This window comes from Schistocerca nitens, chromosome 10, assembly GCF_023898315.1.
Source record: "Schistocerca nitens isolate TAMUIC-IGC-003100 chromosome 10, iqSchNite1.1, whole genome shotgun sequence".
Classification (NCBI taxonomy): Eukaryota; Metazoa; Arthropoda; class Insecta; order Orthoptera; family Acrididae; genus Schistocerca; species Schistocerca nitens.
Window position 1 is genome coordinate 98,967,417 of NC_064623.1, and position 16,023 is coordinate 98,983,439.

Below are 16,023 nucleotides of genomic sequence, written 5' to 3' on the forward strand. Positions count from 1 at the left end.
TGAAGCAAAATATAAATAACTGACATTAAGTGAATTCCCACGAACACCGGTAGCAGAATCATTACAAGCTCCTGCATGCTTTATAATGACATCTATTCACCATCCATCAGATGATCATTTCCATCTTTCCTTGTCTCTTGGAATCCAGCAAACTCTTGGTCCATCTACCACCCATTCACATGCAATATGTCCCATCTAACTCAATAGCCAGCCCCCCTGATACGGATGACTGTTTTCCTGTCTCCACCAGCATGTACGTCTTTCAATTGCTCACTGAGCAACCCATCTGAATGGTTTTCACATTAAAAGTCCAAGTATAAATGCTGTAAGTCAAAACTGGGATTACACACTAATAGCAAGCTTTCTATTTTGGACACTGGAAACTTATTTTTAAATGGCTTGTTCGTTACAGAGGGGAAACTGAAAGGTCTGTGCTGGTCTGCCCCTTTTCTTGTGAAGAATAATTCTAGTGGTGTTCCAGTTTTTGGGAATCACCTTCTGTCACAAAAATCATTGCAATAATTTTGCAAGTTCTTTTAGTATGACTTTTCCTTGAGCTACAGTCACTGCAACTGAAATGTCATCATCTCTTGGTGCTTTCCCTATTTTGATATGTCTAATGATCTGATACACCTCATCTGCCACAATATCATCTCACTCTCCCTGCATAGTGCAAGTGTATATATGGCCCTAAGTATGAGACAGGTTCTGAAAGCAAGTTTCATCACTATTTTTCACATAGAAACTTTATTGCCAAATCAAATACATCATGGTATCACAAACTACACACCTTACACTAATTTTTGACATTGAGACATTTGTTGTAGTGTGCAGTCAGTTTGATGGAACCACGCTGGTAAAAATCCAGTGCCTCGCGATGCAAGGAATTGTTGCACAGCCTGCTCCAGCGTACCTCAGCAATGTTATTTTTGTTCACGGATGTGAAGGGATACCCACTTCAGCTTCCATGTTCCGCACTCTGTTCCATGTTCCTTCTCTGAATATGCATCAGCAGTGACCAACCATTCGACGAGATATGACCATATCACCACACGCTGTCTATAGGCATTTATGGATGATCAACACACTAGTCCCACGTGCCCATTCGTACCAGATAACAACACGCACTTCCTTGTCAATTGCACTGTCAGTATGTGTCTGTCTGTCATCGTGATTGTGCTGTAATAACTTCGGGCGGCACCCCGGTCTGCTGCTACTCTGTCTTCTTCGGAGCTCTGTGCATGTGTCATTCCTCCTCCACTGATGCCCCCTTCCATCAATGCACCATCAATGGGTGTGGATTCATATGGCATTTATTTGTGTCACCTGGTGTACCATCTTCTCTTTCAAAAACACTAATGAAACTTACTTTTGGAACATGCCTCATAGTTAGTGACCCAGGAAGGTTAATTTATTTCAGCTTTATAACAGAGGAACATACTATTCGTGAAAGGCAAGATAGTGCTTAAATTAGTGAAATAAAATTTTAACATTGAAAGACTATTGCACACTTAGCTTTTAGCCAAAGTCTTTTTCAGTAAAGGAAACACACACACACACACACACACACACACACACACACACACACACAAGCAACAGTATCTCACCCAGTATCTCACCCATACAACAACAATCTCAGGCAGCTCAGATTGGAATTCCACTTGAGCTGTTAGTAATGGCGGCGGTCATGTGTGAATCAAAATATGTGTGTGTGTGTTATTCATTTTGTGGAGAAGGCTTTGGCCAAAAGCTACATGTTGGTATTTTTGCTGTACCTGTCTACAACTCAGTGTATCATCTTTCTGGAGAGTAGCAACCTATCCTTTTCCTCATGTTGTTGATATTCCAACCTGAATTTTCAATCTTTGAAACAAAATGTTGTTAGATATTGTCTTTATAAGGATAAAAATACTGTTAAATTCGTTTTAATCTGTGACTGCTAACTGCAAGCACAAGAGCTGAGCACTGTTTTGTGTGCTATGGGGACTCACCATAGTATGGTGCTGCTGAAGGTGCTGCCTCTTGTCCTCTGTCCAGGCTATCTGCTTGTTGGGCCCCTCTGGTGCAATTGTTGCTGGTTTTGTCCTCTTTTTGTACTCGTGCAGGATTGGAATCTTTGAGTTCTTATCTGCACTGCTCAGGATAACTTCACGCTCAATCTACAAAAAAGGAATTCAATTGTGTGATACTTTGATGAGTGTAATCTTCTAAGCCAACAAAACCAAGATAACAAAAGTATTTATTCTACAGAAGCATGCAGTAAAGAATATCATCAAAAAATCTTGATTTAATATCTTGCAGAAGCCTCATCTGGGGCCAGGATTCCTTAAACTCTGTTGTTAATATATTTACTCCCTAATGGCAACAGCATTTACTAACTTAAGTTGAACCGTGAAATTCAGAACTGCAGTACCAAGAGAAGAGCTTCTGTGAAGTTTGGAAGGTAGGAGTCGAGGTACTGGCAGAATTGAAGATGTGAGGACAGGTGATGAGTCATGCTTCGGTAGCTCAGATGGCAGAGCACTTGCCCAGCGAAAGGCAAAGGTCCCAAGTTTGAGTCTCAGTCCGGCACACAGTTTTAATCTGCCAGAAAGTTTCATATCAACACAGAGTGAATATCTGATTCTGGAAATCCCTCAGGCTTTCGCCAAGCCATGCCTCTGCAATATTCTTTCTCCCAGGAGTGCTAGTTCTGCAAGGTTCGCAGAAGAGCTTCTGTGAAGTTTGGAAGGGAGCAGACAAGGCACTGGCAGAATTGAAGCTGTGAGGACGAGTTGTGAGTCGTGCTTTGATAGCTCAGATGGTAGAGGAATTGCTCGCAAAAGGCAAAGGTCCCGAGTTCGAGTCTCGGTCTGGCACACAGTTTTAATCTGCCAGGAAGTTCCAAGAGTAAAAATAATTTCTGTATAGTCTGTGTGTTCCTATCTACGGTTTAGGTTGGAGTTTTATTATCTGGTGCAAATGTCTGACAGTTTGCTCATAAACATCAGCCAAGAAATTGGAAATTGTCAAATGTTCCATAACAAAGTGAAAAAGTATATTGTTAGCCATTTCCACTATAATTTGTGAGTGTGTTTGAACTAGGGGATGTAACTTCCGGTTAACATTAATGTAAAAGTGAAACAGACTTTTAACTTTTTCACTACATATCTGATACTGTTCACAGCAATCTGTGGAGTTACATAAATGCTCTATATGCTGCTGAGCAGCATAAGAGGGAGAGTGGTGGCTTCTGGCAAAGTGGCTGTTTTTCTCTTTAAGAAAACTTAATTTCTGTAATTATCAATGCAATTAGATTAGCACTAATTGCAACCGGTTGTTACTATCTGCGACTCTTTATTGTCTGCTCCTACCTGTTGCTGTATAATTTGTCCTGTTCCATATCCCTGAGGATCACCTCCATTATTAGATTTATGAAACGAGATGCACGTACAAATCAAAAATGAATGAATGCATGTATACGAGTGAGAGATGAGTCTGATGAAAAGACTGTAAAAGTTTGTTAAGTGACACAAATTGGTGAGAATAATTCCTGTAGCAACATTTTTATGTTTTAATACCAATACAATGAACTGAACAGTTGTCTGCCAATAGACACCTTAAGTAATCAGCATCACGTATTTCAAGGAAACAGATGAAGACTACTTCTGGGCATTAATAAAACATTTTTAATTTTGAAAAGTGGACAATAGATTATATACAGCCTGAAATGAAGTTAATTCATGGTAACCATACCAGTAGTGAAAACCTTTCATTCCTGGATACATGAATTTTTATGAGGTCATGATGGTACTGCAGATTTGGCATATTCCAGACGCTAGATTGAATTAATAGGTAATAAAAGTCATGATACGACAATAAAAGATAGTCACATTAAGATCTGAAAGGGTAATTTAATTATGTGACTGTGATAATTGACGAGATTTTTGTCACGTAAAGTACCACAACTATATGTTCAAGAAATGTTTATTTTCATAGTCTCGGGTGTGTGTATGATGAATTATGACTAGTTTAATCAGTCAATGACCAATTTCAAATATGAATGGTCTTTTATTTAAAAAATAGTTGACTGCTCATGATTAGTGCCAGCTCAGATCTGAAGATGATCACTGAATCATCGAAACTAGTAACTTAGCATATGTACAACTGAGACTGAAAATAAACATTTCTTAAATTAACTGAAATATAAAGAATAGAATCAGTGGAGACTGCTTCAATGTAATGCAACTACACTGCAGATTCAGAATTTCTCTGGTGTCATTTCTTATAGCTGAATTTAATTGGTTTCATACTCGTAGTTCCATTCATGATCATATGAGACTTTTTTACTCAGCTGTGTAATGAAAAACATCTGATTAATTTGGTACTCACACTGGAAGTGACTAAGGGAATTATTCATAAATGGAAGCTAAATTAGAATGTAATGTGGCAGAAAAATGAAATCTACGATTATGATGATAATGAAGTATCTGACACTAGGTACCAAAGTTCATATGAAATTATGTAAATTAAAGAGCTAGTAGTGTAACATTGTTGGATTGCTATATTGATGAAACTAAGTCAACTTGGGGTTATTGAGGCCAATTACATTGAAGTGTAATCTATTTATAAAGATATCAAACCACTGAAAATATATCAAAATCAATGTAAATAAAGGTCCAATTTATCAATTTGTACGTAGAAAGGTAAAAGTAATTATGATAAAGGTAACTGTTATGTTGCAGGATCTGTGTTATGAACAAAAACCAATCTGTGTTTATAAAACTATCAATGAAAATAATTAGAACATCGTAAATACATATTTCAAGTAATATTTCAACATGCTAAGTAATTAAAAAATGCTGCAAAACCAAATGCCATAACCAGTTTTATAAAAGCATTGAAATTTAGTTGTGAACTGAAATAAGTGTGATTGAAACAATCTACCATATAATTTTGTTATTGTTGGAAGCTATATAGGGAACAGTGGCAATAGCCTTGGTACGTCAGTGCTACGTCATGTTTTAGGTGCAACACCTATATCAGTCTTCCTCAGTTTGTGATGCAGTAAACAAGTTTTAAAGGTATTTTGACTGTTTTTTGTAACATCATTTGTTTGACTAACTTGACATAGACAGCCTGAACTATGTTAAGTAGACCCAGATATTATTTCAGGTGTAGGAAATGCAATGAGGCAGTGTTACACACCTCACTCAAGTTCGAGATTATCAGCAAGTGAGGTACATGAAATGAAGCCACAAAAGCTGGTGACATTTGAACAGGGTGGTTGTCAAACTAATTTTAGTTGCAGTGCTCTGGATTGAATACAGAACTTGCAGGGACTTTAATTTAATCTATGATGCAGAGTTCAACATCAATTATGTTGCAAGAATAATTGTAAAAATCTAAATAGTAGATGCTAAAATCTATTTTTTGAGTTATTCAGTTACTTCCAATACAATGTGAGATTCAGGAAATATCATTACAAAATGAAACAGAAAAGATGCCAATGACAGGTTCCACTGTTTTAAAAATTAAGGTGGAGACCCTTTGCTGCATAGCTTGGGTAACAAAAATCTTAACAAGCAGCAAACACAAATGTAAATATAACTCAATCAAACCTTCTCTCCCCGTGATTTCAGAATGAAATTTTTGAATGAGCACCATCCGATAAGCTGTATTTAGCTTTGAAACAGAGAAAATTGGCACAACACACAGTTTCAGAGCCCGCTGTAGACTGCAGCAGTGGCAGCTGGTATTTGCCAACAGGTGGGGGTCTGACGGCCTTGGGTTTTTATTTCTGTCTATCACTGGAACTGCTTCATTAGGCGTGCAGCTCAGGAAAGCTGCTCATTAGAGCAAAGCATTCCTACTTACACTTAATGAACACGGCAAGCCTCTGAGAGTTCTGTCTTGTGGGTGAGCTATTACACAGATATAAACAATGGGGAAGAAAGCATTAAAAGAATGTGATTACTGGTCGTGGGTAAGGAACTTTGTTAATACAAGTGACATGTAGACACTGAGGAATAAATGGTGCAGTGCTGGGAAATATACCAGCCAAAAATTAGTCATGTCACCAAGAGATACCATGCTAATACTATGAAACACCATCTCTGGCCTTGATGATGGAAGAGAGTCCACAACTTTCTTCACGAATATCATATCCTGCTGAAGTTTCTCATTGATCGTTATATACTGCAGAGCTACCAAACTGCAGATATGTTGACTGCTAGATTTCACTTGCTCTTCCAAATAGTCCCAGACGTGGCTGCTGTTATCTTGGAATATGGGAGTGTCCAAAGCATAGTTATTATGAAGACATAGGGGGAAAAAAAGAAACGTTAACACTTGGTTGCCGTTGAAATATACATCCTGGTTCATGTTTGTGGTAAACCAACTCACAGTATGATCAGAGAAAAGTCCAGAGTCACTGTAAAAAAACATAGGTGACCGCAGTATATAAGAACAGTAAAATGAGGGGCACACAAAATTACAGGCCAATATCCTTATCACCGGTTTTCTGCAGAATTCTAGAACATATTCTGAGCCCGAATGTAATAAATTTCCAAGAGGCTGAAAAGCTTCTGTGCACAAATCAACACGGATTTAGAAAGAACTGATTGTGCAAAACTCAGCTTGCCTTTTTCCCAGAAGATCTGCTGAAAACCAAGGATAAAGGGCAACAGGCAGTCCCCACATTCCTAGAGTTCTAGAAAGCATTTGACACAGTTTCCCACTGCAAACCATTAACAAAGGCATGGTCATATAGAATAGGTCGCCAGGCATGCGAGTGGCTCAAAGACTTCTTAAGTAATAGAACCCAGTACACTGACATCGATGGCAAGTGATCTCCAAAGGCACGGGTGTCATCTGGAGTGCTCCACCTAAGATGTTGAAGTTGAGTGACTGTAGGAGAATTCAAGTTGACTTAGACAAAATTTCTAGTTGTTGCGGTGAATTGTAGCTGCTCTAAATGTAGAAAAATATAAGTTAATGCAGATGAGTAGGAAAACCAAACCTGCAATGTTCAGATACAGCATTGGTGGTGTCCTAATTGACATATTCATATTGTTTAAATATCTGAGCATAACACTGTAAAGCAATATGAAATAAAATGAGCATCTGAGGACTGTGGTAGGCAAGGTGAACGGTCGACTGTGGTTTAGTGGGTGAATTTTAGGAAGGTATCATTCATCTGTAGAGGAGACTGGATATAGGACGCAAGTGCAACCTATTCTTGAGTACTGCTCAAGTGTTTGGCTTCCTCACCAAGTCAGATTAAAGAAAGACAGCGAAGCAATTTAGATGTGGGCTGCTAGATTTGTTACCAGTAGGTTATAACACACGCAAGTGTTACAGAGATGCCTTGGGACTCAAATGGGAATCCCTGGATGGAAGGTCACATTGTTCTTGAGGAATACTATGAGGAAAAATTTAGAGCACTCGCATTTGAAGCTGACGCAGACTGATTTTGCTGCTGCCTGAATATATTTTGTGTAGGGACTAGGAAGAGAGGATACAAGAAATTAGCGCTCATACAGACCCATATAGGCAGTTGGTTTTTCCTCATTCAATTTGCAACTGGAACAGGAATGAATGTGATTAGTAGTGGCACAGGGTACCCTGAGGCACGCACTGTTCGGTCAGTTGCATAGTACGCATGTAGATGTAGAACATTAGAACCACCACACACTGCGAGGTTAAACATCTCACAGGACTGCCAGTGCAGTTGGTGCCTCAGATCATTTGAAAAGAGGTAACATTGTGACTCATCAGACCATATTAGACAACTCCATTCAGCTGCTGCCTTGTTGCTGTGTTTGGAACATTGAAGACGTTCAGCTTTATGTGTTGCTGTGACCAACTGCTTTTTGTGAGATACCTCACTTCATATGTCCAACTGACGCACTTTCCTTTTCAATCCTCACTCAAAAACTTCTTGAACTGGATCTGTATTCACTGACATCAGCAATTCCATCTGGCTTGAAGCCAAGTGTCATTGGCAAAACATGACATTTGTCTTTAGTCTCTCCTTTGGGATCTTACCTCCTGCTCTCACACTGTGTCGCATAGCTGTGAGTGGTACACAATTCCTTGTAGATACAATGGACATTCCACCAACGAAGTGGCAACTTCATTTATGGTGTCCAAACATGATAGCTCCTCTCTACCAATCTGTGATGTTGCTATGTTGACCATGATTACTGTGCTAATTCTGTATAACTGACTGGCATACATGCGCGCGCACACACACACACACACACACACCACATGGGGTTAGCCGAGCGGTCTCAGGCGCTGCAGTCATGGACTGTGCGGCTGGTCCCGGCGGAGGTTCGAGTCCTCCCTCGGGCATGGGTGTGAGTGTGTTTGTCCTTAGGATAATTTAGGTTAAGTAGTATGTAAGCTTAGGGACTTGTGACCTTAGCAGTTAAGTACCATAAGATTTCACACACATTTGAACACACACACAGGGACACAATTTCATTGCCATGCCTTAAGTCAATGGCTGAGGGTTATGTGAGCACCAGTTCTACACCATCCACAGTGCTCAAATGTGGGCAATGTGCTCTTTCAAGGGGGGCATAGTACTCAGGTGACATTAAGTCATGGGATACCTCCTAATATTGTGCAGCCACTCGATGTACCATGGACTCAACAAGTTGTTGAAAGTTCCCTGCAGTAATATTGAGCCATGCTGCCTCTAAACCATTCATAATTACGAATCTGTTGCCAGTGACGGATTTTGTGCACGAAAAAACCTCTCGATTACGTCGTACAAATGTTCGATGGGAATCACAGTGGCCAATCTGGGTGGCCAGATCATTCGCTCCAATCGTTCTCCAAGCCAGTTGCAAACTATTATCGAGCAGTGATAACATTGTTTGGGGACATGAAGACCACCAATGGCTGCAAATGGTCGCCAAGTAGCCCAGCATAACCATTTCCAGTCAATGATCGGTTCAGCTTGAATAGAGGATCCAGTCCATTCCTTATAAACAGAGCCTACACCATTACGGAGCCACTGCCAGCTTGCACAGTGCCTTATTGACAGTTTGGGCCCACGGCTTCGTGTGGTCTGTGCCGCACTGGAACCCTACTATCGGCTGTTACCAACTTAAATTGGGACTCATCTGAGAAGGCCACGGTTTTTCAGTCTTCTGGGGACCAACTTACATGGTCACAAGCCTGGAAGACATGCTGCAGGCGGGGACTGATGACCATAGATGTTAAGTCCCATAGTGCTCAGAGCCAGCCATGCTGCAGGCGACGTTGTGCTGTTAGCAAAGGCACTCGCTTGCTGCCATAGCCCATTAACGCCAAATAGCGCCACACTGTTGTAACGGATAGGTTCGTCATATGCCCCACACTGATTTCTGAGGTTATTTCATGCAGAATTGCTTGTCTGTTAGCACTGACAACTCAACATAAATGCCGCTGCTCTCGGTCGTTAAGTGAAGGCTGTCGGCCACTACTTATCCAGTGGTGAGAGGTAAAGTCTGAAACTTTGTATTCTCAGCACACTCTTGACACTGTACATCTCGGAATGTTGAATTCGTTAACAGGTTCCGAAATGGAATGTCTCATGCGTCACACTCCAAATACCATTCCACGTTCGAAGCCTGTTAATTTCCGGTCGCATGGCCATAAACATGTCAGACTCCTTTTCATGTGAGTCACCTGACTACAAATGACAGCTCCGCCAAAGCACTACAATTTCATATCTTGTGTGCTCGATACTACCGCCCTCTATATATGTCAATATCGCTAACCCCTGACTTTTGTCACTTCAGCGTATTTTATCTATTGAACTTAGGCTCTTCTTCAGAAAGATCACTGCGTACAGCACGCACAATTCCTTTTCCATTTCTATGCACCATGTGTTCAGCTTGTAACATGTAAAGCTGTCACTGGTGAAAGCACTTCATGTTGGGTCTTGCCGTAGCACAGCATTTTCTACATCTGTTCTCAGTGAGTTACAGTGGAGTGCATGGCAGTAGACAGATTTTATCGTACCATATGTTCAGGATTGTTCCCATTCCATTCATGTGTGGAATGTGGAGCGAAATACTGATTGAATGCCTCTGGAACAGCTATAACTGCCTAAGTTTATCCACGTCATCTCTATAGGATTGGAGAATATTCGCAGTTTATGTCCTAAAAGATGGTTCTTGATGTTTTCTAGTCTGCATCTCGAAAGATATATGGCATCTTTCTTTAGGTGTCTGCCAGTTAATATTTTTCTGCATTTCTGTTACATTCTCGCACCAACCAAAGAAGACTGTTCCCTGTTAGTCCGATCTGCCACGAGTCCCAAAGATTTGAGCAGTACTAAAGTATGGAACGTACGACTTTTTATTTTTAGTAGACAAAATTCAGTTTCCGAGTATCCTGCCAACTGTAGCTTACCACTGTTGTACCTAAAACTTGAGTCGAGGTGAATGTTTGTATGATGCGGCTGACCCCAGCTGTGACTCATTGATCCCGTATTCATGGCAAAATCATATTATTACGTTTCGCTAAGTGCACAACTTGGTACATTAATACCTACTTGCCATCCTTTGCACGAGGCTAATATTTTGTCGAGATCTCACTCAATATTACAGCTATTTTTACCGGATAGAATTTCCTTACAGATAACTGCATCTCCTGCAAATAGCCTGAAGCCTGGTTTACACCAGAGTGGGAAGAAGCAAACACAATTGAAAGTGCATTTACACTCCTGGAAATTGAAATAAGAACACCGTGAATTCATTGTCCCAGGAAGGGGAAATTTTATTGACACATTCCTGGGGTCAGATACATCACATGATCACACTGACAGAACCACAGGCACATAGACACAGGCAACAGAGCATGCACAATGTCGGCACTAGTACAGTGTATATCCACCTTTCGCAGCAATGCAGGCTGCTATTCTCCCATGGAGACGATCGTAGAGATGCTGGATGTAGTCCTGTGGAACGGCTTGCCATGCCATTTCCACCTGGCGCCTCAGTTGGACCAGCGTTCGTGCTGGACGTGCAGACCGCGTGAGACGACGCTTCATCCAGTCCCAAACATGCTCAATGGGGGACAGATCCGGAGATCTTGCTGGCCAGGGTAGTTGACTTACACCTTCTAGAGCACGTTGGGTGGCACGGGATACATGCGGACGTGCATTGTCCTGTTGGAACAGCAAGTTCCCTTGCCGGTCTAGGAATGGTAGAACGATGGGTTCGATGACGGTTTGGATGTACCGTGCACTATTCAGTGTCCCCTCGACGATCACCAGTGGTGTACGGCCAGTGTAGGAGATCGCTCCCCACACCATGATGCCGGGTGTTGGCCCTGTGTGCCTCGGTCGTATGCAGTCCTGATTGTGGCGCTCACCTGCACGGCGCCAAACACGGATACGACCATCATTGGCACCAAGGCAGAAGCGACTCTCATCGCTGAAGACGACACGTCTCCATTCGTCCCTCCATTCACGCCTGTCGCGACACCACTGGAGGCGGGCGGCACGATGTTGGGGCGTGAGCGGAAGACGGCCTAACGGTGTGCGGGACCGTAGCCCAGCTTCATGGAGACGGTTGCGAATGGTGCTCGCCGATACCCCAGGAGCAACAGTGTCCCTAATTTGCTGGGAAGTGGCGGTGCGGTCCCCTACGGCACTGCGTAGGATCCTACGGTCTTGGCGTGCATCCGTGCGTCGCTGCGGTCCGGTCCCAGGTCGACGGGCACGTGCACCTTCCGCCGACCACTGGCGACAACATCGATGTACTGTGGAGACCTCACGCCCCACGTGTTGAGCAATTCGGCGGTACGTCCACCCGGCCTCCCGCATGCCCACTATACGCCCTCGCTCAAAGTCCGTCAACTGCACATACGGTTCACGTCCACGCTGTCGCGGCATGCTACCAGTGTTAAAGACTGCGATGGAGCTCCGTATGCCACGACAAACTGGCTGACACTGACGGCGGCGGTGCACAAATGCTGCGCAGCTAGCGCCATTCGACGGCCAACACCGCGGTTCCTGGTGTGTCCGCTGTGCCGTGCGTGTGATCATTGCTTGTACAGCCCTCTCGCAGTGTCCGGAGCCAGTATGGTGGGTCTGACACACCGGTGTCAATGTGTTCTTTTTTCCATTTCCAGGAGTGTATTAACAGTTCGCTATCATTCGCTTATACTAGTGAACATGTATTTGTTTACAATGAAAGGGACGGAAGAGAATGAGCAAAACATGGCAATCCTATGAACGCTGTGTTGTTTAGGTTTCACTTGATAACAGTATTATATAGCCACGACACAGAACTCTGATATTCGGATAAGATCACTTTGCATGGTGAGCAAGCTGTTTTTGATGAAGCAAGCAAAATGACACAGAAAGAGAAGTATTTAAGTGTCTGAATTTGAACTTTTAAGAATGAAGTGTGTGGAGGTTGTGCTTAACCACAGAACAACCACTTCAGCTTCCCTTAGCTTTATACCAAAACATCGCTCATATGTCAGTTGACGCTTTTTGCTGGCTTCTCCTTACTACTGGGGAAGAAATTTAAAAGCAGAACATTAATTACCGATGATCAACATTCACTACGTCTACATGCGACACTCTTCAGTAAGACGAAAACCGAGGTTCGGAAACAGTTTTTCGCTGTCAGGTTTACATGTTAAGATCTGAAGCGGATTTGCTAGCCCAGTTAGATAAGGCGCCTGGAAAATAGTTGATCCAGTTTCTGATTTAGTCAACACTGCCCTTACTCCTCGTCTCTTAAATGTTACAGGCAGACGGCTCCTCGTCTCTTAAATGTTACAGGCAGACGGCGTCATGTTCAGTCTAATATTTCTGCTTCTCCTTCACTGCACACTAAGTTCATACTAACCGAATATTCTGAAAACAAGACGTAACTTGACAGCCCAAGCACGTTTCAAAACCGGTTGCGTTTACATGGGAGCGAAAATCGATTGCGGAACTGGAAAGGCGGCAACGAGAAGCGGATTTCCGGAATCGGTTTTGAATTGTTACACGACCACCCAGAGGTGCAATTGGGAAATCGATTTGCGAAATCCGGTTATAGATACTGCCAGAGCCGGCGCCTCGAGTGCAGCCAATGAGCAACCTGCGTACTGGCCATCGACCAATGAAGACCACCAGGACGGTGCTGTAGGCAGCGGGCACCTGGGCGCTAACTAGAGTGCTACTTCAACTTGTAATTCCGTGATTCTACTGTGAGTCCCAAGTTGCTAGTTGGTGCCGAACATTACTCCAATCTGTTGACAGTTAGCTCTGCCGGCAAACATTCAGTGTCTAAGATGCACGCCTCTGCTTACTGCGCCCCACGACTGTTACAAGTTGCCAACGGTTTAGTAGTTCTTCAGAATAGTTGAGTAGAATATATTTATTCAAACTACATTTATGTCGTGTCTACTAGTCTTTTGCTTGCCTGTCCAGATTTCTAGGGCGACATATTCTTTGGCCACCTTCACCCATCTAGTAACGAGGGCGTAACGGTTTCCGACGGAAGGGTAGTATTTACACTGTGATTACTAGCAGCTGGAAATATTTACTTCAGCAGCTGTTCCGCATTTCAACAGTTGCGTCTCAAGTAGTGTGCCAAGTCTACAATGACATCGGTATGTACAGATCTTTAAGGATGTTTGTTAAAGTATGGGTAAAGAACGTAATGTGAATAAAGTGTAAATACTGAAATGCGAAATAAACTTGATAAAATCTGCTGGGTTTCCACATGCAACAGAAGTGACGCGGCAACAAGTGCCGTGGCGCCTGATACGACTGTGCTCTGTGGCGCCACATGTTGCTGTTTCCACACGCTGCTGTCAAAATTATGGTGGCACTGTTTTCAATATGGCGTCAGCCGAACATTTTTTAATACGGACATCGGTGTTGTCATTCAGGTTATGGTAATAGAACTGAGCCAAGTATCCAATAAGAAGAGAAAGCACAAATATTAGACTTGATGGAAATAACATAGTGGCATCAAACAAAGTAATGACGCAGCACTTGTAAATGAAAACCCACACATTAAACTCTTTAGTATAACGAAAGCTCATTTCGAGTACTTGTAGGGTTATGATTCGAGCGCTACTGAAAAATCTGATATTCACATTAAAGATGCGGTCCTGGCTCAAATGAAACTAGAAGTGATACTTCGTATTTCACATATCACGGTTACATCTTTCCAATATTTGGGCATATGCCATTTCTTAGACTTACACTTCCAAAGTTTTTGAGTGATATGTTCTGTCAGAGACAGCAAAGGACCTGGAAGAGCAGCTGAACGGAATGGACAATGTCTTGAAAGGAGGATATATGATGAACATCAACAAAAGCAACGAGGATAAATCGGGTGATGCTGTGGGAATTAGATTAGGAATGAGACGCTTAAAGCAATAAATGTGTTTTGCTATTTGGGGAGCAAAATAGCTGATGATGGCCGAAGTAGAGAGGATATAAAATGTAGACTGGCAATGGCAAGGAAAGCGTTTCGGAAGAAGAGAAATTTGTTAACATCGAGTATAGATTTAAGTGTCAGGAAATCGTTTCTAAAAGTATTTGTATGGAGTGTAACCATGTATGGAAGTGAAACGTGGACGATAAATAATTTAGACAAGAAGAGAATAGAAGCTTTCGAAATGTGATGCTACACAAGAATGTTGAAGATTAGATGGGTAGATCACATAAATAATGAGGAGGTATTGTATAGAATTGGAGAGAACAGAAATTTGTGGCACAACTTGACTAGAAGAAGGGATCGGTTGGTAGGGCATATTCTGAGGCATCAAGGTATCACTAATTTAGTATTGGAGGGCAGCGTGGAGGGTTAAAATCGTAGAGGGAGACCAAGAGATGAATACACTAAGCAGATTCAGAAGGATGTACGTTGCATAAGTACTGGGAGATGAAGAAGCTTGCACAGGATAGAGTAGCATGGAGAGCTGCATCAAACCAGTCTCTGGACTGAAGACCACCACAACAACAACAACAACAACAACAACAACAACATGCTGGATGCTACTTACGACGCCCTAAGGAACGATTTAAAAGCTAATATTTTGACACTCGTACCCTACACCGGTTAAATGGTTCAAATGGCTCTGAGCACTATGCGACTTAACTTCTGAGGTCATTAGTCGCCTAGAACTTAGAACTAATTAAACCTAACTAACCTAAGGACATCACACACATCCATGCCCGAGGCAGGATTCGAACCTGCGACCGTAGCGGTCACGCGGTTCCAGACTGAAGCGCCTTTAACCTACACCGGTTAAATATGATACATTAAATTTATTCTGTACCGACTTTTGCTGCTATGCTTTGTGCAAGTGCACTAAAAAACGCTTAATACAGTTATTTTCCTTAATTAAAAGCTACACTGAATCTGAAATAACGCGGCCACCGAAACCTTGTTACTTCCGTTCTCAAACTTACTGGGCAAGTGTTTAAAGAGCATTGAAGTTTTCAGCACAAGAAACTGATTATCTGGATATACTGCCAGTACTTCACTGTTTGTAGAATAAAGTGAGCTGCTGTGAGCCCACAAATCACATTTCACTAATTAAATAATACTTGCTTACACACACATAAATTTGATCATTGCATCATATAACAGAAACATTGTATCTACTTTCACCACATAAATTAATCTTTATGTGGCTGAAATGGCAAAATTTTATACAGCAAAGTTTTCTGGAGAGATCATCAATGTGGCAAATCACTGAAACAATATATTTTCGTAATCAACAAGTATAAATACGAACACCATCAAACACAGCATGCATAGCTTCAAAGATGACGGCTCCTTCTGACACTAACTGGTGGTGGGAGATGGAAAGTGCCGCCACAAAGTCAAAGCGTTTGTAAGTGATGTCACAAGAGTTGCGCAACAGGAATTTGGGTGTTTCCACACGCATCTTTGGTGACCCCACTAAAGTGGTGACCAAATGGCATCATTTTTGTTGCATTTGGAAACCTGCCAACGTTAGAGATAGCGTGGTCGCATCCAAAAGAGTTTTTCATTTACTCGGTCAGTACATCAAAAA

General features: G+C 42.1%; 1 protein-coding gene across 6 annotated transcripts in view; it reads right to left on the bottom strand.

Annotated features, from left to right (window-relative positions):
* Window positions 1–16,023, bottom strand: part of LOC126210051 (uncharacterized) — an 895,609-nt gene that overhangs the window by 61,843 nt on the left and 817,743 nt on the right. For all 6 annotated transcript variants that reach the window (XM_049939166.1, XM_049939165.1, XM_049939164.1 and 3 more), the window contains one exon: window positions 1,992–2,159. In XM_049939166.1, coding sequence (XP_049795123.1) covers window positions 1,992–2,159 — 168 coding nt within the window. The remainder of the gene's footprint in view (window positions 1–1,991; window positions 2,160–16,023) is intronic.